This window comes from Aspergillus viridinutans, assembly GCF_018404265.1.
Source record: "Aspergillus viridinutans IFM 47045 DNA, scaffold_1, whole genome shotgun sequence".
In the NCBI taxonomy this organism is placed as follows: Eukaryota; Fungi; Ascomycota; class Eurotiomycetes; order Eurotiales; family Aspergillaceae; genus Aspergillus; species Aspergillus viridinutans.
In genome coordinates this window covers 5,705,170-5,725,739 of record NW_025091217.1, presented here as the reverse complement: position 1 = coordinate 5,725,739, position 20,570 = coordinate 5,705,170, and the positions used below count along the sequence as shown (strand labels likewise).

General features: G+C 45.5%; 7 protein-coding genes across 7 annotated transcripts; 5 read left to right on the top strand and 2 right to left on the bottom strand.

Moving 5' to 3' along the window:
- Positions 1–718: 718 nt before the first annotated feature.
- Positions 719–1,354, top strand: Aspvir_001700 (uncharacterized protein; the record flags this gene model as incomplete). Its single annotated transcript, XM_043266818.1, has 1 exon — positions 719–1,354. One exon carries the CDS (start codon positions 719–721, stop codon positions 1,352–1,354), a length of 636 nt encoding a protein of 211 aa, XP_043122753.1.
- A 726-nt stretch (positions 1,355–2,080) lies between these two features.
- Aspvir_001699 (putative PTR family peptide transporter) lies at positions 2,081–3,579 on the bottom strand (the record flags this gene model as incomplete). Its single annotated transcript, XM_043266817.1, has 7 exons — positions 2,081–2,200; positions 2,274–2,479; positions 2,547–2,686; positions 2,749–2,857; positions 2,917–3,065; positions 3,123–3,300; positions 3,369–3,579. 7 exons carry the CDS (start codon positions 3,577–3,579, stop codon positions 2,081–2,083), a joined length of 1,113 nt encoding a protein of 370 aa, XP_043122752.1.
- A 776-nt stretch (positions 3,580–4,355) lies between these two features.
- Aspvir_001698 (GNAT family N-acetyltransferase) lies at positions 4,356–5,040 on the top strand (the record flags this gene model as incomplete). The annotated part of the gene is made up of 2 exons (XM_043266816.1): positions 4,356–4,731; positions 4,784–5,040. 2 exons carry the CDS (start codon positions 4,356–4,358, stop codon positions 5,038–5,040), a joined length of 633 nt encoding a protein of 210 aa, XP_043122751.1.
- A 42-nt stretch (positions 5,041–5,082) lies between these two features.
- On the bottom strand, positions 5,083–6,276 carry Aspvir_001697 (GNAT family N-acetyltransferase; the record flags this gene model as incomplete). Its single annotated transcript, XM_043266815.1, has 1 exon — positions 5,083–6,276. One exon carries the CDS (start codon positions 6,274–6,276, stop codon positions 5,083–5,085), a length of 1,194 nt encoding a protein of 397 aa, XP_043122750.1.
- A 581-nt stretch (positions 6,277–6,857) lies between these two features.
- On the top strand, positions 6,858–9,646 carry Aspvir_001696 (uncharacterized protein; the record flags this gene model as incomplete). Its single annotated transcript, XM_043266814.1, has 4 exons — positions 6,858–7,264; positions 7,320–8,154; positions 8,205–8,290; positions 8,344–9,646. 4 exons carry the CDS (start codon positions 6,858–6,860, stop codon positions 9,644–9,646), a joined length of 2,631 nt encoding a protein of 876 aa, XP_043122749.1.
- Positions 9,647–11,272: 1,626 nt separating this feature from the next.
- Aspvir_001695 (uncharacterized protein) lies at positions 11,273–14,960 on the top strand (the record flags this gene model as incomplete). Its single annotated transcript, XM_043266813.1, has 3 exons — positions 11,273–12,338; positions 14,425–14,648; positions 14,712–14,960. The coding sequence occupies 3 exons, from the start codon at positions 11,273–11,275 to the stop codon at positions 14,958–14,960; spliced, it is 1,539 nt and encodes a 512-aa protein (XP_043122748.1).
- A 589-nt stretch (positions 14,961–15,549) lies between these two features.
- Positions 15,550–16,931, top strand: Aspvir_001694 (Zn(II)2Cys6 transcription factor domain-containing protein; the record flags this gene model as incomplete). The annotated part of the gene is made up of 3 exons (XM_043266812.1): positions 15,550–16,018; positions 16,082–16,101; positions 16,311–16,931. The coding sequence occupies 3 exons, from the start codon at positions 15,550–15,552 to the stop codon at positions 16,929–16,931; spliced, it is 1,110 nt and encodes a 369-aa protein (XP_043122747.1).
- Between the last annotated feature and the right edge of the window lie 3,639 nt (positions 16,932–20,570).

The following is a 20,570-nucleotide window of genomic DNA, read 5'->3' as shown; positions in this document are numbered from 1 at the left end:
CTAAATGACACCGAAATAACCCCCAGGAGACGTACTTACATGAACTATTTATGGTGTGACGTTTATCTATCAACCATCGTTGATGGTATCCCTTGCATCCACACGTGGTTTCAATTCCCTTGACACTCTTGATGTCTGTCAAGGAAGATTCTGGCATTTGGCATCCACAACTTCAGCATTGCTTCCAAAACGGTTACGCGAATAACCTATCAACAGTATCAGTCTTCTATTTTCTGTGAGCCTACTCACACTCTTGCTCTATGTGTCAGTATTCCTGTACCTCTACTCTCGAACAGCCTAGTACTAACGCAACTCTCATAAAGATGCTGGATCAGCGATGAACAGTGTGATGGAGATATAACAGAAAGTTGCTGAGCTTAAAGCTTCTCTTGTGGCTAGTGCGGAAGGAGATGAGGATATTTGTCTTTCAGAGAAGGGGTGGTTATTCACAGATCATTAGGAGATTAATTGATATAATCTACAGGGGGCTCTGGTCACGCTATAATATCGATGATTATACCTCTTTATTGTATAGGATAGATGTACCTCTGCCCTCCACGTGGGATTGTAGCTTTCGGGTATAAATAGTCTCAACAATGTGGCGGTGTCTTTCTTTAGCGGTTACCAACTTACCCCTCTTCATCGGAAACGTTGACATCTGTGCATCAATAGACGAATTATTCTTGATTTAGCTGGATTCCCATCTTTGATCTTCAATATGTCTGAAGTAGAAACCATCACCGACCCTGATCATCTGAATGAGTTTCATATTACAGCTGGGCTGTCTAGCCTCAACACTGGAACCTCAGGGGCCTCACCAGAGCCAGTACCGCAGACGCAAAGGGTGAAGCTGGTTTTACTACAGCCTCTAGCCAACCCCGATATGCTTGCAGCCTGCCGTAATCCAGGTTCTCGCGTCACTCGCAGATCCACCGGTCTTTCTGGTGGCAGTTCCACTCGCGAGTTTTTGGATATCCGGCCCCTCAGTAAGGCGTGGAGACAGGCAACAATGAAGGTCCCGCCCTTTTCTCACTTGATATTTGATCTTACTCTACCAAAGGCGAATGAAGGACGCAATGACTCCTTCCAGAAAGTGTACTGGGACATTGGCATGCCCCAAGGCGACACGCTCAGTGTTCAGGCAGGCGATGTTATGAACCTGGTCGTCACTATCGCCACCGAGACGAGGGTACGAGCCAAGGGTAACGTGCGTTTTGAGGTTGTCTATGATGAGGCTGAAGGGGTAGCGCCCAGGGCATTGACCCGTCTAGACCAGGAGCTTCTTGCACTTCAGCAGTTTCCTAAAAAGAAAGATGGGGAAAGGGCGATGGTATCTGATACAATTAGTTATTGATGCTTCCTTACAGCGGACTGGTTGGGCACGAGGGGATTGCCATAAAACTTGTGCTTGGGAATATCACTGTACTTTGCGATCATTATCATGGTCCAGCATTATTGTCTATATCCGCGCAATCAAGGCGCGCAGTGCTGCAGCCGCCTGAACGTGATCTGTTTTTGAGGACGGAGAACACTATCGTTACCTAGGTATTCTTGTCCATTCGTATATGTACTATCATTCTTTTCTTTATGCTACCTCCACTGAGCGTATCCACACCTAGAACTTGCGGAATGCGAGCCGAAAAGCGCAGGCCGTCAGGAACATCATCCCGGCCGTCACCGACCATAGCACCACAAGTAAAGGATCCCTAGCCAAGGGAGATAAAGCCATTCCTAGCAGATATCCGACTCCGGCGGTGCTGATATAGCACGCCTGCAGAACCGACTTCATGCTCTTCGGGGCGTGCGAATACGTATACTCTGATCCAGTCGGTCAGCAAAACACCTCGGCCAGGGCGATGATCACAAAAGTCGGCAGCTGAAGCAGGACATGCACTTGGTTAGGGATGCGGCCGCCAGACGCGGCACACGACAGTGGATGGGAGTAGCAGGGACCGGAGCGATAGATGATTGCCTGCACGACTGCGGAATACGCCATGGCCACCGACATGATGAAGAATCCCAGACTGATGCGGTTGACGGCGCTGAATTGGATTTTGCGTCGTCGGAGAAAAGGATAGAGCTATTTCTGGACGAGCACGCCGAAGATCACGTAGGCGATCGGGTTCGACGACTTTATCAGGTCATTGGGGATGCCGTGGGTTTCCATCTGTCCGGCTTGCGAGATTGAGACTTGAGCACCCTGTCCCATACATAGCCAGAAAATGGGCCATCCAATGCTGTTGCCGTTAGAAGCTGCATCTAATCAGACGAACCAGGATCGGGGAGGAGTACCAGATTTTGAATGCAGACAGTGCATCCCAAAGCTCAGAAATGAATTCCTTCTCCCACGGCACCACTCGCTGGTGGTTCTCTAACTGGTACTCTGGCTGAGCAGCGTCCAGACTGAATCCACCCCGGGCAGCATACCATAGGCAGCGAGCTGCACGGGGAAGAACAGAACCTTGTGGGACAGGATGGACTGTCAAATTCCGGAATCAGCAATCATTCATAATAACTGACGTACGACAATCCTCTGTTTGTCATACCGAACTTTGGTCCTGCTAAATGGACAATCACCACGGCAAGTACCACGGCACACAGGTCCAGCAGATACGCAGACCAGAAGCCAATATACTTCTCCATCAAAGTGGTAGCAATGCTTCCCAGTGAGCCGACGTTCACCATCCTAGAATGGCGAGCCATGCCAGTCAGTAACAGTCATCCATCTCTGCCACTAGTTTTTCGTACCAATAGTATACATTGTAGATATACTGGATGGTCAGTTCGCGACTCTCTACCACTCGCTGACCATTCTTTCTGATTCTTATCGGCGTCGTTTGTTCTGTATATTGGTCCGCTGAAGAAGCAGTGAGTGTGGTCCTCTGAAACTGGTGAACATAACGCTGAACATCCTACCAATAAAAGGCTGCACTGAAGCTTGAACACCTCCCAGTCCCACAGCAATCAGAATGCTCCCCAAAATAAACCCTATAAGAGCAACGCCGTTCCTCATCTCCGAGGGAAATGAGGTGCCGAACAGGATTGCAGATCCTAGAGCGTAGATTCTGCAGGCCAAGTTGTTAGAAGACATCCGAACAAGCACGAGCCAAATCCAGTAGTACCCTGTGAATATTTGCAAAGCCTTATATCTCCCTAGACGTCCATCAACCGGCATCGACGCCGGCAACGGCAGTAGATTCACTGCAACTGTAACGGCCAAATTGACCGTTGTAGCATGAGACTTTCCTAATCCCATTGCGCCGGGTATGAGGTCACCTGGGCTGTTCTGGAGATAGTTTTCTATAGAATTCGAGTACCAGAAGTCAGATCTCTGCACCACTAGAAATTAAACCGGCTTCTGCACTTACGGAAGAGACTCTGTGTGCCATAGTACGCAAACCGCTCTGCCATTCCGATCGTTGCGGCCAGCCAAACCCGCGCTGGCAGTCTGGCTGCGACATGTTCTAGCTCCCGGATTTCATCTCCAGTCGCTGCTTCGCTGTCTGGCGCTGTGGACAATGGAGCAATGTATGCTGCTTGGCCTTTTTCAGCTTTGTTCTCCTTGGTTGAAGTATCCATTCTCACAGGCCCGTCTTCGTAGGATGAGGGCGAAGAAGCGATCGTGCGTGTTATTTTTCACGTTTTATTTGTGCTACTATCCTCATTTAAATATGTTATCCCACGCCTATAAAAGGTCCGGAATTCAACGGCGTTGGACGGAGTTCGGGATAGCCTTCAACACAATGTCATCTGTCTGTGACTATGTATACCGGGTTACGGACTAACGCATTGGTATAGTATAGCTCAAGTCTTTCCAAGGTAGAATCCTCGACCGAAGACGCAATTCAAAAACAGCATCGTACATGGTCATAGACGGGTACTCCTTCTTGCATAAAGAAGTACTTCACTCTCATAGCAGCCCTGATTGCAAGGTTGAAGCCTTGGAATCATAGGGAATATCAACAAGTTCAATGCAATGTATACACCTCAGAGGGAAATCGAGTGTCTGCATTAAAGTAGTAATACCGGAACCCATAATAATGCAAATCCCTCCATCAAGTCAAGGACCCGTTCAGATTCGTTATGTTGGGACAAGCCACTAGACATCCCAAGTATCGCTGTCAACAATCATAATGCTGCAATGGGCTAACTGTCTCTACAGACGTTTCTCGTATTATCCCGTTATATAGGCATTAATTGATATTCTGATTCCAGGGGTTGTGTGGATATAATATACTTGCCCCGCCAACCCCGCAACTCGCCTCTTCCACGAGCCGCCTTCGCTTCTAGGCGCCCTGCTCAGGATGGAATGAGTCTGTGATTTCGCATCTCCGTCGCATCTGAAGTACTCTAAAATGGTCTTCACTCTTGATACAGCCAGGGAAGCAGATGCTCCTCGCATCGCCGATATTCACATGGCGGCATTTCACACCAATGGCATGCTTCTGGCCCAGTTTCCCACACCGGCCGTGCGAAAGGGGCTATGGACGTCGCTAGTCGACAAAGCCATCAAAGAGATTCGAGATCCGCAATGGGAGGTACTAGTCGTTAGAGAGGATCATAATCGAGTTGTCAGCTTTGCCAAATGGTGTCTTCCTGTTTCCGAATCGACGCCATATGAAGAAGAGCCATGGCTATGGCCTGAAGGCACCGATATGGCTACTTTGAACGCTTGGACAGAGAAGGTCGAGCAGGTAGCGGACGAAATAATGGGGAGAACACCATGCTATTGTACGTTCTGTACGACCAAGCTATCTGATTGACGTCTGCTTACGCTGTCCAGGCCTTACCTTTATTGCGACTGACCCATCTTATGCCCGTCGTGGAGCAGGGTCGCTGTTGGTCAACTGGGGAATTGAACGCAGCAAGAAAGAGAATCTTCCCATTGCCTTGGAAAGCACACTGGGCGCTGTACCATTCTACGAGAGATTTGGATTTCAAGCAGAAGCGCATATCTCCATGCCACTGGAAGGCAGCGTCAAGGATGGTGAAATCGTGCTGTACGAGGAAGAATGTCTTGTATATAGACCTAAGACCTAGACTATAGATTCATAATCCGAACATTCATACAAAGTGAATTAATTAGCACCAGCCGTATTTCTCATTCAGAAGCCAATTGAGCGAATCTGGCTTGCCACTCCCTTCTCCATACCATTGCAGACAGGGTATGCTGTCCTGGGTCCGATGCTTGCGCTGAAACGGAATACCGGATAATTGGATTGCCCTCTCCAGGGCGTGTGACGGATTCCAGAGCGTGATCTTGTGCAGATTCCATTCTGCCGCTTCCGCTTGAGCAGCTCGTAAAACCTCTGTCACACTCGTGATCTGTTGGTGGCTCAATTGTGTGAGATTGTCGACAGCGTCAAGACTGAGGGTTGGGTCCTCAACGACAAACCGGAGAATGTACAGTGTGTTTTCGGAGGCATTTCTGTCTGGATGATCATAGAAACGGTGCATCCAGATAGCCCAGACAAAATGTCCAGGTTCTCCCCTGATTGCGCCCTTCACAAGCGGTGCTTTTCCGAAGAGCCTCTGCGCCACAAACTCCTCCTTGCTGTGATGCCATAGCATATGGTCATGGTCTGGGAGGATGAGCAACCGGGTCATATCATTCGTTGAAAAACACGACATTGCGTGTCCAAGTCTCGCCACGTCGAGGGCACAGAGCCTGGCTACATCCTCAGCATAGACAGGCACTGCAGTGTGCCGTACCACAGCAGGTTCGAATTCCACATGGTCACTTGAAAATGGATGCCATCCCAGATTCTCATAGAATCTGGGCTGAATGTCCGAGAAGAGTACACTGGCCACACATGGCTTTCCCTCATACTGCCAGGTGGGGAGCGTCTTGTTCAACTCCTTGAGAAGTCTCGAGGCATATCCCCGTCCTCGATAGTCTGGATTGCAGTAGACGCTCGCAATGCCGTGGACAACCACAAGTTGACTATGTTTCATTGGATAACTGAGCAGTGACAGCTTGCGAAACGTCTCGCAAGATGCGAGTATCGGTCGTTGATTTGGCGCAAGGGTTCGATCCACCAGGATCCATTGTGTCATGCCCTTGTTGCGAGCCAGAGGGATTGCCATGAGGTACGCAGACTCTTCCAGATATTGAGGAATGGTAAGAGCGTCCTTCCACTCATTCGACGTCAATTTCCAGATGCGAAGATTCTCCTCGTCCGTGGGGTGGCTGAGATGAAGATCGGGAGATGTGGAATCTGGGAGCACTTGCTCCTCAAATTGAGCAGTAACGACGGCCACTGCAACCGGACTCATCTTGATCTTACCCTTTTCAGAATTGAAGGAGTACGTGAATGAATTTAAGATGCATTCTGTCAAACGGACTGTGGCATCGGTTCGACCCAATGAAACAACTAAAATGCTCGGCGGTTAGAGCGCTCCTCTCGTTGGTTGATGTGTATCAGGAGGAAAATGATTGGCACGAGTAACTCGAAACGGTGACTTGCAATGCAGTCCAAGCCTTTTTTGCTTATTTTAGTATCGCGCAGCTATGGTGACCCCAATCATTTCGTGTATGGCTCTGTGCCTATCTCCGCTTGCCAGCTGGTCGGCCTGCCCCTCGTCGAATCTTGCTATCCTTGTGAGCCACACAGTTCCTTCTGCTCTCACCCATTGGCATAGCGCACTTTCTTCGGGCCAGGGGCATCAAATTTGCCGCGCCATTTACCAGTCCAGCCGCTGGGTTCGTGTTAGATCATCCCATGTTCTGTGGCCAGAGCTTTCTGACTCCTGCAAGCATCGCGCATGGCTTGACCCTTTGAGCAGCTGGATCGTCCTTGTCGGAACTACAGTATCTAACGTCCAACTCGAAGAATTGGTCGTAATGTAGCAAAAGGATGGACCCGATTACCACTATCGGACTCCTTGGCTCAATAGCCAACCTCATCACCATCACCGGAGAGACAATTTTACTGGTGAGAAGCTTCAAGGATGGCGAGCGCGAGCTAGCAGATTTATCCAACCAGCTATCACTTTTTGAAGAAAACCTCAAAGGATTTGACCGGGTCTTCCGAAGTCGTCGGGTTGTCCACCAGATCTCTATGGAAACGGTGAAGAAGGGCATTGACGAGAGTTACGCGACGCTGAAGGACTTGCAGAAGCGACTTCAGCAGATCGCCAGGTCAGACAACTCAACTATCAGACGCATGAGATGGGTCCAGCACAAGTCGAACTTCGAGAGGATCGATGTCCGCATCAAGGGCCAGTGTGCAATGTTGCACAGCTTGGTCTCGGTCGCTCAAATGTTCGTCATCTGAGCCGCCAAATAGGAACCGGTATACTAACTCATATGCTCTCAGGGAAATGATGTTAGCCATGTGTAGCCAAAATCCTCAGCTTCTCGAGATCTGCTCCAACGTTGCAGAGGAGATGGCGAGAGACACAATTGACCGGCGTGAACTTCCTCTGCTTCGCACACCTACCGACCCTGCACCGACCGTCGAATGCCGACCAGCCGTATACCAGGAAGAAAACATAGGAGTGGTTGGGAGACACTCTGTTTCATCGGCAAATTCGTCAGACAGCTCATTACTGGCACCTGGAGCGTGGAATATGCCTCGACGGAACTCTTCGTCGACTGGGTCAAGCAGCGGCAGCGCAACAGTATCACCAGCGACATCCATATTCTCGAGTCTCAATGAGTCAGCCTCGTCAATCACTGTCCCAGATCAAGATGAAACTGTACAAAGGCCGAGTCTTGTAGGCGCCAATAGCGCTAGGAATGCAGACACAGATGCCCTGGTAATTCGCCGCGCCTGTCGATTTGACTGCTACTGCCGATGCCACAAGCAAAGCATTGAGGTTTCCAACCAACTATTCTCCAAATTCAACTCGAGCATGTTCAAGCAATCAAAAGCTTCACGGATCGAATGCTCTGAGCCAGACTGTGCGGGCGCAACATCCTCACAGACCCGAGTCTTACCATCCGCTTTTTTCCATCGAGCCGTTTCACGTTGGGCTTCGATGCAAGGAGTTAGGATCAGGTACAATCTCAACACATATCGAATGGTGCCAGAAGGATCTGATGCAATGCGATACGTCAAACATGGCAACCTGGACAAGTTGAAGATGTCCATCTCGTCCCGGGAGGCCACACCCTGGGATACGGCTCCTGATGGATGGTCTCTCTTACATGTACGCTCCTCCTCTTAGCTTTTCAGCGATTCAAATGCTAACATTAGTAGACCGCGGTCTATGCAAGACAGTTACCGACCGTAAAATATCTCTGCGACATCGGCGTGGATACTGAAGTCGCAGACCTTGGAGCTAGGTCCGCCAACCCAATGATTGCAAATGATGGTACAAAAAACTGACTCAACAAAGAAAACCGGTCGACCTAGCGATTCTCAAGTCACTAACCGCAGATGCAACCGGAGTGGAGAAAGAGATTGTGCGCATATTCGCCAAAGACGACGACTACCTCGAAGACTTTGAATTCACCCCTATCCACATCGCTGTTCTGGATCTCTACGACCCCAGCGACCCGGAGCGACCGAAGCTGGAGGACCTGATTGAATTCGTGGATAATGCGAACAATGCTCCGCCGGGGACGAACTGGGCACGATGGAAGACTAGATACCAAAAACGATCACCGTTGTATGCTGCCATCACCGAGCAGTTCCGCGTGTCCGCCTTGGAAAGCGACAGCGCGCGCAAAGTGATCCATAATCTCCTCGACCAGAAAGACCGAAAATTCCACTGGACACCCTTGCATTGGGCTGCAGTGACCAATCGTGCCGACAAGATGAGGATTCTAGTCGAACATGGAGCCGATCCCTTCATCCAGTCCAACCTGAATGCGAATATCATCCATGCAGCGGTCGAGTCGAATGCGTTGCAGAGTTTGGCCTACGCACTCGAGATGAGCAGATGCTATCCGGAGCAATTGAGCATCAATCAGCCAAATGTCTGGGGAGAGACACCGCTGATGATGGCCGCGCAGGGGTGTTTAGTGGATTGCGTCCGGTTGTTGCTGGCCGAGGGAGCTGATCGCACAGTAAGACAGGAGAATCAACAGGTTGCGCTTCATTACGCAGGATTATCTTCTCGAGGAGAAAGCAGACGGCAGACGGTTGCCTTGCTTTGCCAGAACAGCGGACAAGGCTACTTGCCTATCAACTCGCAGGACGAGGATGGGCGACCACCACTGTTCGACCTTCTGGATGATGCGATATGCGTGGAGGAGCTGATACGCAATGGTGCCAATCTGAACATACAGGACAATACTGGGAAGAATGTATACCATCATGTATGCGTACAGGACGAGAGCGAGTCTCTCAGGACGCTCATACGGCTATGCCCGAGCACCGCCATGTTGAAGCAAAAAGACCAGGACGGGAACACTCCGCTCATCGAAGCACTGCAGCACGGGAGTACGAGGAGCGCAATGATTCTTCTTGACTCTGAAGATGTTGGCGATGTGTACGGAGGAGATGGATGGGCAGCGGTTCACTATGCAACCAAAATTGGAGATCCGCGGCTGTTGGAGAAGGTGCTACAGCACTCAAGCTACAGGAAAGGAATGAGAACTCGCGATGGAAAAACAACACAGGTAATAGCGATGGAGTCTGGGACATGGTGTGGACAAGTAAAGGAACTCTTGAGGAAGTATAACTCGCTCGGATGAGGCTACGATGTGACATGATATCCTGTAGATATTCCAATGTAAGTCTAGTGCAGAGATGACGGTGTCAATCTTATTGTTTTCGAGCAGGTTGGCCAGGGAGTCAACATTGGAATAATCCGAGTTCGTTTGCCAGATCATCGTTCGCCTACAAGATACCATTTTAACAAACGTAGACAGAGATAGTATGTACCGAGCGCTGTACCTTTCTCGTGAGAACTGCGACACTGCGGCCTGTGGTATTCTTCAGACCTTCCATAATAGCCCGGCCGAGCTTGCCCGTGCCGTCAGGGTAGACTGGCTTACCCACCCCACAAATCCACACCCAACCCACCCAATCCACTGTTTGGGTGGATAAGGGCTGGCCCTAATCCAACCCATGTGGATATGGGTTGAACCTGCTGTATCCACATGGATATGGGTTAAACCATTAGGTACATGTGATCTAGGGTCTCTTAAACTAATAAGCTTATCTAACTAGATCTAGGCCTAGATAGGGGGATATTTTTATATATATAGATAGAGAATAATCCTATCTATCTATATATAAAATAAATATTAGATCTACTAAGAAAGGCTAGAGTTATAGTAGTTTTTAGATTTTAGAGGATAGTAGTTAGGATAGTAAGGGTAAGATATATATATCTCCATACTACTTTTTAACCTAAGCTTAGGGGGGACCCCTACTCCCCTATATAAGCCTATTTTAGCTTATATAATAGGTAATATATAATATTTATACTAATCTATTCTTATATTACTTATTAAATATATAGATATCCTAGTGGTGTGGCTAGAATACTAAAGAAATAGGGGGTAATCTAAATACTAGAGGTCACCTAACTAGATAGTATGGATATCCATGGTATCCATAGTTAAACCCCTGTGGATATAAGGGGTGGGTGAGATACCTGGTGGTTTACCCATAATCCATGTGGGTTGGATCAGACATGCTGTGGGTTAACCTATATCCACCCCACAGCCAGTCTACGTCAGGGACCGCGATGATGGCCATGGTTTTGGAACCGTATTGGGAGAAAATGAAAGGCTCTGATGTTTAGTAACTACTGGTTTTGAGAAACATCCTCCTTTTGTCGCACCAATATCTATCTCAAGAAACGATAGGTTGATGCTCACACGTTTTTTGGTCCGCGTTGACTGGTTAGTATTCTTTAAATATTTCATCTTAGTGGCCCGCCTTGACTTGAATCAGCGGATTGTAACAGTCAATTACCAGCTGTCATGGAGTCATCAGCAAGGGGCGAGGATTTGCCACTTACAGAAAGAGGTAGAAGAATCGCCAACGTAAGAGAATCTGGTCCATGATTGTGGTTCTCCTTAACAGCTTGCGGTAGGCATGTCTACGATGTCAACAGAAAAAGAAACGATGTGACGGCAACATTCCTCAGTGTACTTCGTGTGCAGAGCGCCATTTGACTTGTATCTACCAGGGAGTGAGACGGAGAGGTCGAGGGAAAACGTAATTTGATATCTTGAGACCAGCGTTTGTCATCTACTAACTTCTACTCCAGAAAAGCCTATTTAGAGAGGCTCGAGGCTCGAGTTACGGAATTAGAGGCTTCTGCGCGCCATGCAGCAAATGCTCCTGTGGAGTCGGCGAACACTACCATGGCGTGGGCAGAAGAACAACTGGCACAGCCGGCCTCGGGAACATGCGAGAATAGGACCAAGTCTACTTTATCAGATGCGGAGAATTCATTCACCACTGCCTCGCACAATGAGTCAGAAGCGAGGTTCCCTGAGCCATCGATAATATCTGATGGTTATGAGAGGAAAAAATCAGCTCTCAGGGAGAAATTGTTCACAATGTTTCCGGAGCAAACGACCGCGAGAAAGCTCAGGTTAGAAGCAAACCGCGGCCCTTTCACCAGCTCGGTCTTTATCCAACTCCCTCCAAAATACCAGCTCCAACCTATGTTTGAGGTGGCCTTTACTGAGGCTAGTCACCTTCTACCGCCATTTGATGTCCCTGTCCTAACAGATCTTCTGGAACGACACTATTCAGACCCTACTGTTCCACCAGGGAAGCTCCCTGGACGCTGGGCCATGTTGAATGCTACGATAGCGGTGGCGATTCAGTTACGGACCGCCAGGGGCTCGTATAGCGAGATGTCGGAACTGTCGTGGCACTTCTTCAAGAACGCATTCAGCATGTATTCGGTCATTGCTCTACGAGCGGCAGACATTTTGGGCCTAGAACCGCTTCTTGCCATGGCTATATATATGCAGGGATCAAGTGATGTGCGAACAACGTCCGTTCTCGTGTGTGCGGCCGCACGTCTATCATTGACATTTGGATTACACCGAAGGGAATTTTACTCGGTCCTTGACGCTGCCGCCACTAACCGCCATAAGAGGGCCTTCTGGATTGCATATATATTTGACAAGAGCATATCTGTAAAAACAGGCTTGCCCTCTGTATTTGACGACGATGCGATAAATATCGACTACCCAGATCCGATTATGTCTGCGTCTCCAACGGATAGAAACGCCCCAGAAACCAGCATGTCAACCTCCGCTTTTCGATTGCAGGCTGAACTAGCGATGCTTGAATTCAGCGTCGAGAGAAGGCTCTACTCCGGATCGGCTACTAGGCAGAATGTACATCAGCTTCTGGACCTTGTGGCGGAGCTTGACCATCAACTGGAGAATTGGAAAGTGAAGCTTCCGTCGAGTTTTCAACCTGGTCGTATTGACTGGTCAACAAAGCCAACAGTCAGGGAGCTTGTCATTTTATTACATTTTGCTTACTATTGCACCCTCAGTGAGATTCATGGCTTTGCAGCACACCTTAACCCGGAAGGCGATATTAGTGCAATTCAACAGATTCAGTCGTCAAGGATCATTCAGGCATCGGCAGCCTCCCAAATAATCCATATACTGCAATACTTACCGTGTCAGCAACCTGGACATCTCTGGTACGTATATCCTCTTGGGTGTACAAAAGGTCATCCTTCTGATTGCCTCCTAGGCATATTCTATGCTATCCTATATCTCCTTGCATCACACTGGTAGCGATAGTGCTTGAGAACCCTACGGATGCACAAGCACATTCCCACACACGATACATTGGTCATCTCGTCGAATTCTTGACAAGAGTCCAACAAGACAAAGTCCTCGAGGTACAATCATTACTGGATTTATGCTCTGAATTTGAAAGACTAGCGCTCCATGCCATTTCAAAAGCAGCAAATGGCACGGAGACTTCGACTTCGCCAAGCGTTAGTATTGCCTTAGGTCTTCAAGGATATGAGCAGGCAAGTTCCATTGACAATCAAGCTGAGAAAAGGCCCTTTTATTAACTACCGCGCAGAAAATATTGTGTTATGCCAACGGCAGAACTAGTAGTATGCAGCTTGCACACGGGCTTATGGGCAACATACCCAACCTATGTTCCATTGCTGCTAGGACCTTTTCTGGTCTAATTCCTAAACCGCAGATATCTCCATCTGCAAGCCTACTTGCGCCATCGTCGCTAAATCCAGAAACGTACGGATTCAGTTTTATGTAGATTCGGATGACGACCGGTCTATGATATTGTGGCTAGGAGCGATATAGCTTAGTCAATTAAGACTGATTTTGGTTCGTTCCCACCCTGTCGGCAGGCAGGTTTAAATAAGGGTGAAGTAAGACACTGACGGTCTATCCAGTTCTGACTACATTAACTAAGAGGCCAAAAGCTCCGCGACCCGTACACGGGAACTAATGTATTCTTGATAATTTGGTTGGACTTGGATTCGAAATTCACCACACAAAGGTGCTCATAGTGGCCCCGGACAGCTCCCAGGATTGCGTCCTCTCACCATCGCTCCAGAACCAACTAGGAAGGGCATGAAATGCTCCGCTTTGCCAGCGGGGTGTGCCTCATAGCTTTGAGGAAGTTGCCGCCATGTTCTCAGTATAGCGGACCTCTTGTCTGCCCCCGAAATTGCAGCAACACGCTCAAGCTCAGCTTCGAATTCTTGCGTTGACCCGTCCACCTTTCCATTCCCCATTCTTTCTGGGAGTGCCTCCAAGACCTTTTCCAAATGGTGATATGAGGAACCGCTGAAAAAAGAACATAGCACGCGCCCTTTTGGAGCCATCCATCGCGGCAATTCAAATAGAGATGGAGTATGGACACGAGATAAGTTTCTCAGGTACTGTGCGCTTGGATTCTTGAATAACTTTGAATTGTACCATCATCGGATACAAGAGCTTCCGAGTTTGAAGCAAAGAAGCTCAGGAAAGCTGCACTTTGCGGGCACAAAAGTTTCATAGTCTTCTTTGTTGGGGACAACATTTCCGATTGTGAGCGTGGGCATTTTGCTTCCGCAAAGCAGTTGCTTAGAAATAATGGCGCCAATGACTGAGACTGGTTCATCGACAGAAATAACGTGGTTGGCTGCGGAGATTATCCAGGAATGATCATCTCCGCAGACTTGACGTAGCCATGGATCCTTCGTGGTAGTTAAACTCAACATGAGGATTTGTCAGGCGGATGCAATTTGCATCCGGGGCACGTATAGAAGTCCGGGGTCCGTCTTCTATACGTACCCAGGTCAATACCAGGAGCTGGAATTCCTAAAACTTCGATCACAGCTCATCCCGGCCTCTCTCAAGCATACTTAAATAATCATTCGTTGCTGCGCATCCGACCACTACCCCAACGAGTGATACAACCTCTGAGGATGGCAGGACACATACTAGTTATTGGAGCTACTGGTGAGCCCTTTCTGTTGCAAACGATGTTCTGAGGTTGGCTTTCTCGACTGTAATAGGGCCATCCGGCTTAGAATTCTGCAAGGCCGCACTGTTGCAAGGGCACACATTAACCCTTTATGTGCGAAGCCCAGCGAAGCTTCCTGATGAGATACACAACAGTGCAAATGTCTCAGTGGCGAAAGGCACTCTGGAAGATATTGCTACTTTCCAGCGCGCGGCAACTTCGGGTCCTACGATCTTTGTCTCATTTGCAGGACCCGTGTCAAAGTCGAAAGGAACGGTATGTCAAAGGACCAGTTCACTCTGTCACCTTTTGAATATACATATTGACTGAATGGTGAAGCCTGTGACAGATGCTATGAAACGCATATTTCCTATACTAGTGGCGAGGCACTACGAGAGGGCAATGGTCCTTGGCACATGCTCGTATCCCGCACCACAGGACAAAGGAGGTCTCAAGTGGAAGGCATCGGTTATACGTATCAAGATTATAGGCGGGTCTGCTTATGACGAGTTCAGGGGCCTTGGTGAGTTTGTAGCATCTCAAGATGTCTCGCAACTCAAGTGGACTTTGTTCCGTGTCCATTTTTAACCAATGGGCCCAATGCACCTATCACGGCTTCAAATACAGGAACTGGAGACGATGGTATGTTCTTATCTAGAAAGAGTTTGGCGACTTGGGTATTGGACCATATAACCGGGGACTCTGAATGGGTTGGCAAGACGCCTGTATTGTCCAGTTAAGCAAGATAGTGACATTACAGCATATGTCTGTACTTGAATCCAACGGACAATTGAACGCTGTAGCTAAAAGGTGCAGAGGTCCAGCTCATGAATTGGGGGTCTCTCTTTATCAGGATATAGTAACATATGGGAGCCGACATATTATTGGCTATCCTGACTATCGAAATACAGCTGTCTCCCGCTTTGAGCAGATCATCATCTCAATAGAACTTATGTACCCAATAGGAACCCGCCCGAAGTTCTTTGGATGACTAATATATCTGATATCGTAATTCTCCGTCGTCGTGCGAGAACTAGTTAATTCGGCATACAGCTTTCAGACTATGGTCTTTCTTTCCTACCGAAGCATTGCAGAATCGCCATCAATCGCCGCCTTCGCTTCGTCGAACTTGTCGATAGTTAAAACCGATCCCCCTCGTCCCTCATAGTGCACTGCCATGGTCGATCCTTGGACCAGCGACAAGTCGCGCCAGAAAAGCTGCAATGCTTGTGTCCGCAGCAAACGCCGCTGCGACAAGCGAACTCCGCAGTGCACTCGTTGTGCTGAGAGAGGCTTACCTTGTTTTTACCACAGGAACCCCGCGGCATCTGGTTCGGACAACTCTACCCGACACGCCGTGGATGTCGACTTCGAAGATCTTACCATTGCAACTGAGGAGTCGTCCATAGTTCCTGGCGCCGTGTTTGAATTCGACAACCCCTCAATACGTGGGCCTCCTCTGATCCAAGAGCTGTTCGCCTCCAGTACTACTGGCGCGGACAACCCTCAGATGCCGCTCGTCGCCCCAACACCCTCATTCGACCTGTCCTTTTTCAACTTCGACAACCCCACGAATTACATGACAGACACACCCCAAGGCGTTGACATGCAGCCGTGGCACGCTCTAGCGATCCAGGACCAGACAAGTATGACCGCGATATGCAGGATGTCCAGCTCGCCACTGCACGCTAATCACCGATTTCCCATAGACGAAAGTCGCGATGTTTCTGTAAGTATTTCCTATCCTCTTGAATTGCGCAGCCCGTCGTTATGCTTAATATTACCTGCATTGCCACCAGGTCCTATGACAACTTGAAAGTGCCATTCTATCTCAACATTGGAGATCACCTTCGTCACCATCGAGGCATTATTATGACTTATCCTACGCAACTGTGAACCCTATCTAGTGCTTGGCATGGCTCACCGTTCATGGAACAGGAAGACTTCCAACCTTGGAGGCTCTACCAGTCCGACTCCAAGATCGGCTTCATGACCAAGTCAATTAAGGAGATACCTAGTGTCTTTGTCCGCACTAAGGAGACCCCTTTCCTCCACCGCCACCTCTGTCGTCAAAACACTCCGCGCTCTATAATCACCCTGTACGCCGCAGTGTCTGCGTATGTCGCTCACAGCGACAGCAATCGTGACTGGGCCCTGCGTGTCCTCTCCGAGGGAGTCGATGATCTCATGGCGAGTAGTCATCGTCACGTGATGGCAAAATCGCACGAGTCGACGACCACTACGGCTCAGGCTCAGGGCCTTGCTGATGCGGGGACTGGTGCGGCAAATACAGTCTATGAAAAACTAGCGAATACGCAGGCTCTCTGGATGTACCAGGTTTTGAGGGTGTTCGATGGGTATATCGGGCTCCGCGCCCAGGCAGAGCGGGATATGACTATTCTCGAAGCATGGCTCTTCGAGCTCGAACAGTACAGAGACAACTTGGCAGAGATGTGCCTCCTGGAAGAAGCCGAGGTGAGGCAGAGGGCCCCCAAGTCATGGGAAGTATGTTGTCTCGCGCCACTTATCTGCTTTCTACTGGCCACCTCAACTGATTGAATATGTATGCCTCCAGAGGAAAAAAAAAAAACAACAACTTTGATGCAGAACAAATTTTTGAAATTTCTCACCTAAATCAATGTCTTTTAACCCTAAAATTTGCCTAGTTTCTTGTAACATTAGCAGCTATCAAATAATTCTAATTTTATAGGGTCTTAATTACTATATTATTATTAAAGCCTGGGTGGCCACCCCTAATAGCTTTCTATAGTAGTAAAAAGGGGCTATAGAAAACTCTATATAATTATATTCTAGACCTTCACTATAATATAAGTATTTATTTAAACTATCTAAAGGTTTATAATTAAGGAATTCTAAAGCCTCTTATTAAGTTAATTACTAATATATATACTATTATTAAGGAGATCCTTAAAAACCCCTTAGATAATAACTAGAGGAAGGTAGTTACTAACCTTTATAAGATTACTCTTAATATTAAGAAGAATACTATCTCTACCTAGTATATCTTAACTACTTAATCTATCCTTATATCTACTAAGATTTACTTATATATAGCTACTACTATAGGGGTACTACCCCTAGACTATATAATCTTCTTCTATAGTTTATTAAGTAGCTCTAGGGCCACCCCCTTAGAACTAAGTAAGGACTATAAGGTTATTATTAAATTATTAGATATAGGAGTAGTAAGTATATTCTAGTATCTAAAAGCTATAGAGATAAAGAATAAGGCTAAGAAGGCCTATATAAAGATCTTAAAGGAGGTTATAGTAGCTATCTTTATATCTATTAAATTTATAGTTATCTACTAGCTTAAGTTAGGTAACTTAAGCCTTAGCCTATAAACTACCTAGTAAGCTAAGATTATATACTACTACCTTAGCTAGGCTAAGTTATTCTACTAGAGAGCTATTATTTACCTACTAATATAGGGTATAGTAATTTATAATATCTAGATTAAATTAATTAATAATCTAATAGACCCTAAGGAAGCTAAGTAAGTAGCTAACTAGCTATTTACTATAAACTACTTTATATAGAGTAACTTAGTAAAAATTATCTATATTACCTAGCTTATAAACTAACCTATTAATAAAAAATCTTCTATCTTAATAATTAAGTTCTCTACCCCCTAGGCTACTAATAAAGCTATTAATAAGGGAACTATCTAGGATTCTATTATTTTAATTATAGTCTTATATAACTAGTCTACTTATATCTACTAGTATTTTAACTATTAGTAATATAGCTATATAGAAAATATCTATTTTAATAAAACTATTTATAGCCTCTATATAGATAGCTATAAGATCTATAACTGCCTACTATAGCAGGCTACTACTAGCTAGAAGCTATAAAAGTATACTAACTATAGGGATATATATGCTGCCTAGTCTAAAGGATATAAGAAGTATATAAAGGAGGTAGATAAAGTATAGATAGTATCCTACTACTACTAGTAATATTACTATATTCTACTATATCTATAAGACTTCTAAAGGGACTCTAAGAGTAGTAACTTAGATTCTACTACTATACTAAGTACCTCTACCCTAATATCTATCTCTATAGATATAGATACCTTAGTAGAGGGCTCCCTAATATAAATAGAGGGACCTAAGGGTACTAAGGGATCTACTATAATAAAAATAGCTACTAGACTATCTAAGGGGTCTAAGAAAGTAAGATTAGAGCTATTCTATAAGTAGCTACCCTATAGGTAGGTACCTACTATAATATTATCCCTAATATTACTATTAGACTAGAATATTAATAATATCTTATTTATCCTATTAATATTATATCCTAAGGCCTTATCTACCTCCATGAAAAAGAAGGCCTTAACTAATTAAACTAGTTTTATTAATTAAACTAGCTTTACTATCTCCTACTACTTTACTTAAATTATAGACTACCTAAATAATATTAATCTACTAGACCTAATTAATAAAGATAATACCTATCCCCTAAAGCTACTATAGAACTAATAAACTACTGCTATATATAGGATCTATCTTAATATATATTAAGATAATACTACTATTAATAATACTATAGCTAATAATAAAAATAGCTATACTAAGCTCCCTAATACCCTAGAGAGTGACTAGCAATCTAGCTTAGTCCTATAAGATAAGGATACTAATACTAACCTAAGCATCTATACTAAGAAGAAGAAGTAGAAGTAGGGGGTAGATACCCCTATATAACTAGAGAAGGGCTAGAAGGCTATATAACTAGAGAAGAACCCCTAGATTAACTTCTCTATAGAAGCTAGAATACCTTAGTTTACTAATAGCTATTAAAAAAGTATATAAAATACCCTATACTATGCCTCCTATAAATAATATATTCTAAATACTATAATATAATATACACTACTCTAAGAATATAGTAATAGCTTAGTTTTTATATAACCTAGAGGTCCTAAAAGCAGATATTATTACTATCTAGAAATTATAGAATAATCTATACTAAGATACTATCTACTATCCTACTTAAGTAACTTACTAGCTACTCTATCTTAAGATAATAGAAACTAGTAGCTATACCTAGGTCTACCTCTATATCTCTTATTAGATAGACCCTATTAAATAGAAGTATATAGCCTACTCATAGGACTACTAGGAGCTTAAGCTATACTATAATACTAGAATACTCTACCTATATAATATCTATAATCTATACCTAGATACTAATACCTAAACTAACACCCTTAACCTCCTAGAGCAGGTCCTAGACTAGTAGGATAGTAGTTATCTACTCCTAGGAGATTTTAACCTCTACTAACTAGCCTAGGGCAGTGACCATGTCTGCTATACTAACCCTAGGTTTAATAAACTATTAGAACTAGCTAATACCTAGCTCCTAGATCTATAGATAGAACTAGGTACTGCCACCCATGATGAGTAGGGCTACTAGTTAACTATTAACCTAATATTTAGATCTATAGATCTAATAGCCTATCTTATGGCCTATAAGGTGGCCCCTAATATCTATACTAATTCTAACCACCTACTAATTTACCTACTTCTTAATATCATAATGCCCCTGCCGCAGGCCTCTAAATACTATAACTAGAAGGCTATAGATGTATAGAAGCTCTATATATTTATATCCTCTAATCTTAACCTATATAGGTGGACTAGGAACCTTAAAATCCCTTATTAGATTAATAATACTACTAACTATCTTATTAAAGTTATCTAGTAAGCTATTACCTAGTCTATACTATAGGCCCACCTCTCTAAGTAGGCTAACCCTAACTAGATACCTAAATATATTAAGATAGTTAAGCTAGCACATCTCTGCTAATAAATCTATACTAGTATATATATTAATAATAACTAGACTGTGTATACTAAGGCCTATAACTAGAAAGGGAAGGTTATCTCCTAATCCCTGCAGTGTAGCTATTATAAATATATATAATAGATAGTTAATTAAGGCCCCTGAGGCATGTAGTATATTACTAAGTAGGCCTAGAACTACTAGAAAGATAGCTAGATAGGTGTCATCCCTACCCTCCACTATGGAGATTATATTATAGAGATAGCTAAGTAGAAAGCTAACCTACTCTATAAGACCTTCTTTCTAGTACTATTAGCTATAGATCTCTTAGATATAGAGGGTAGAATATATAACTAATTATAGGATATTATCTTCTCTAAAATTAAT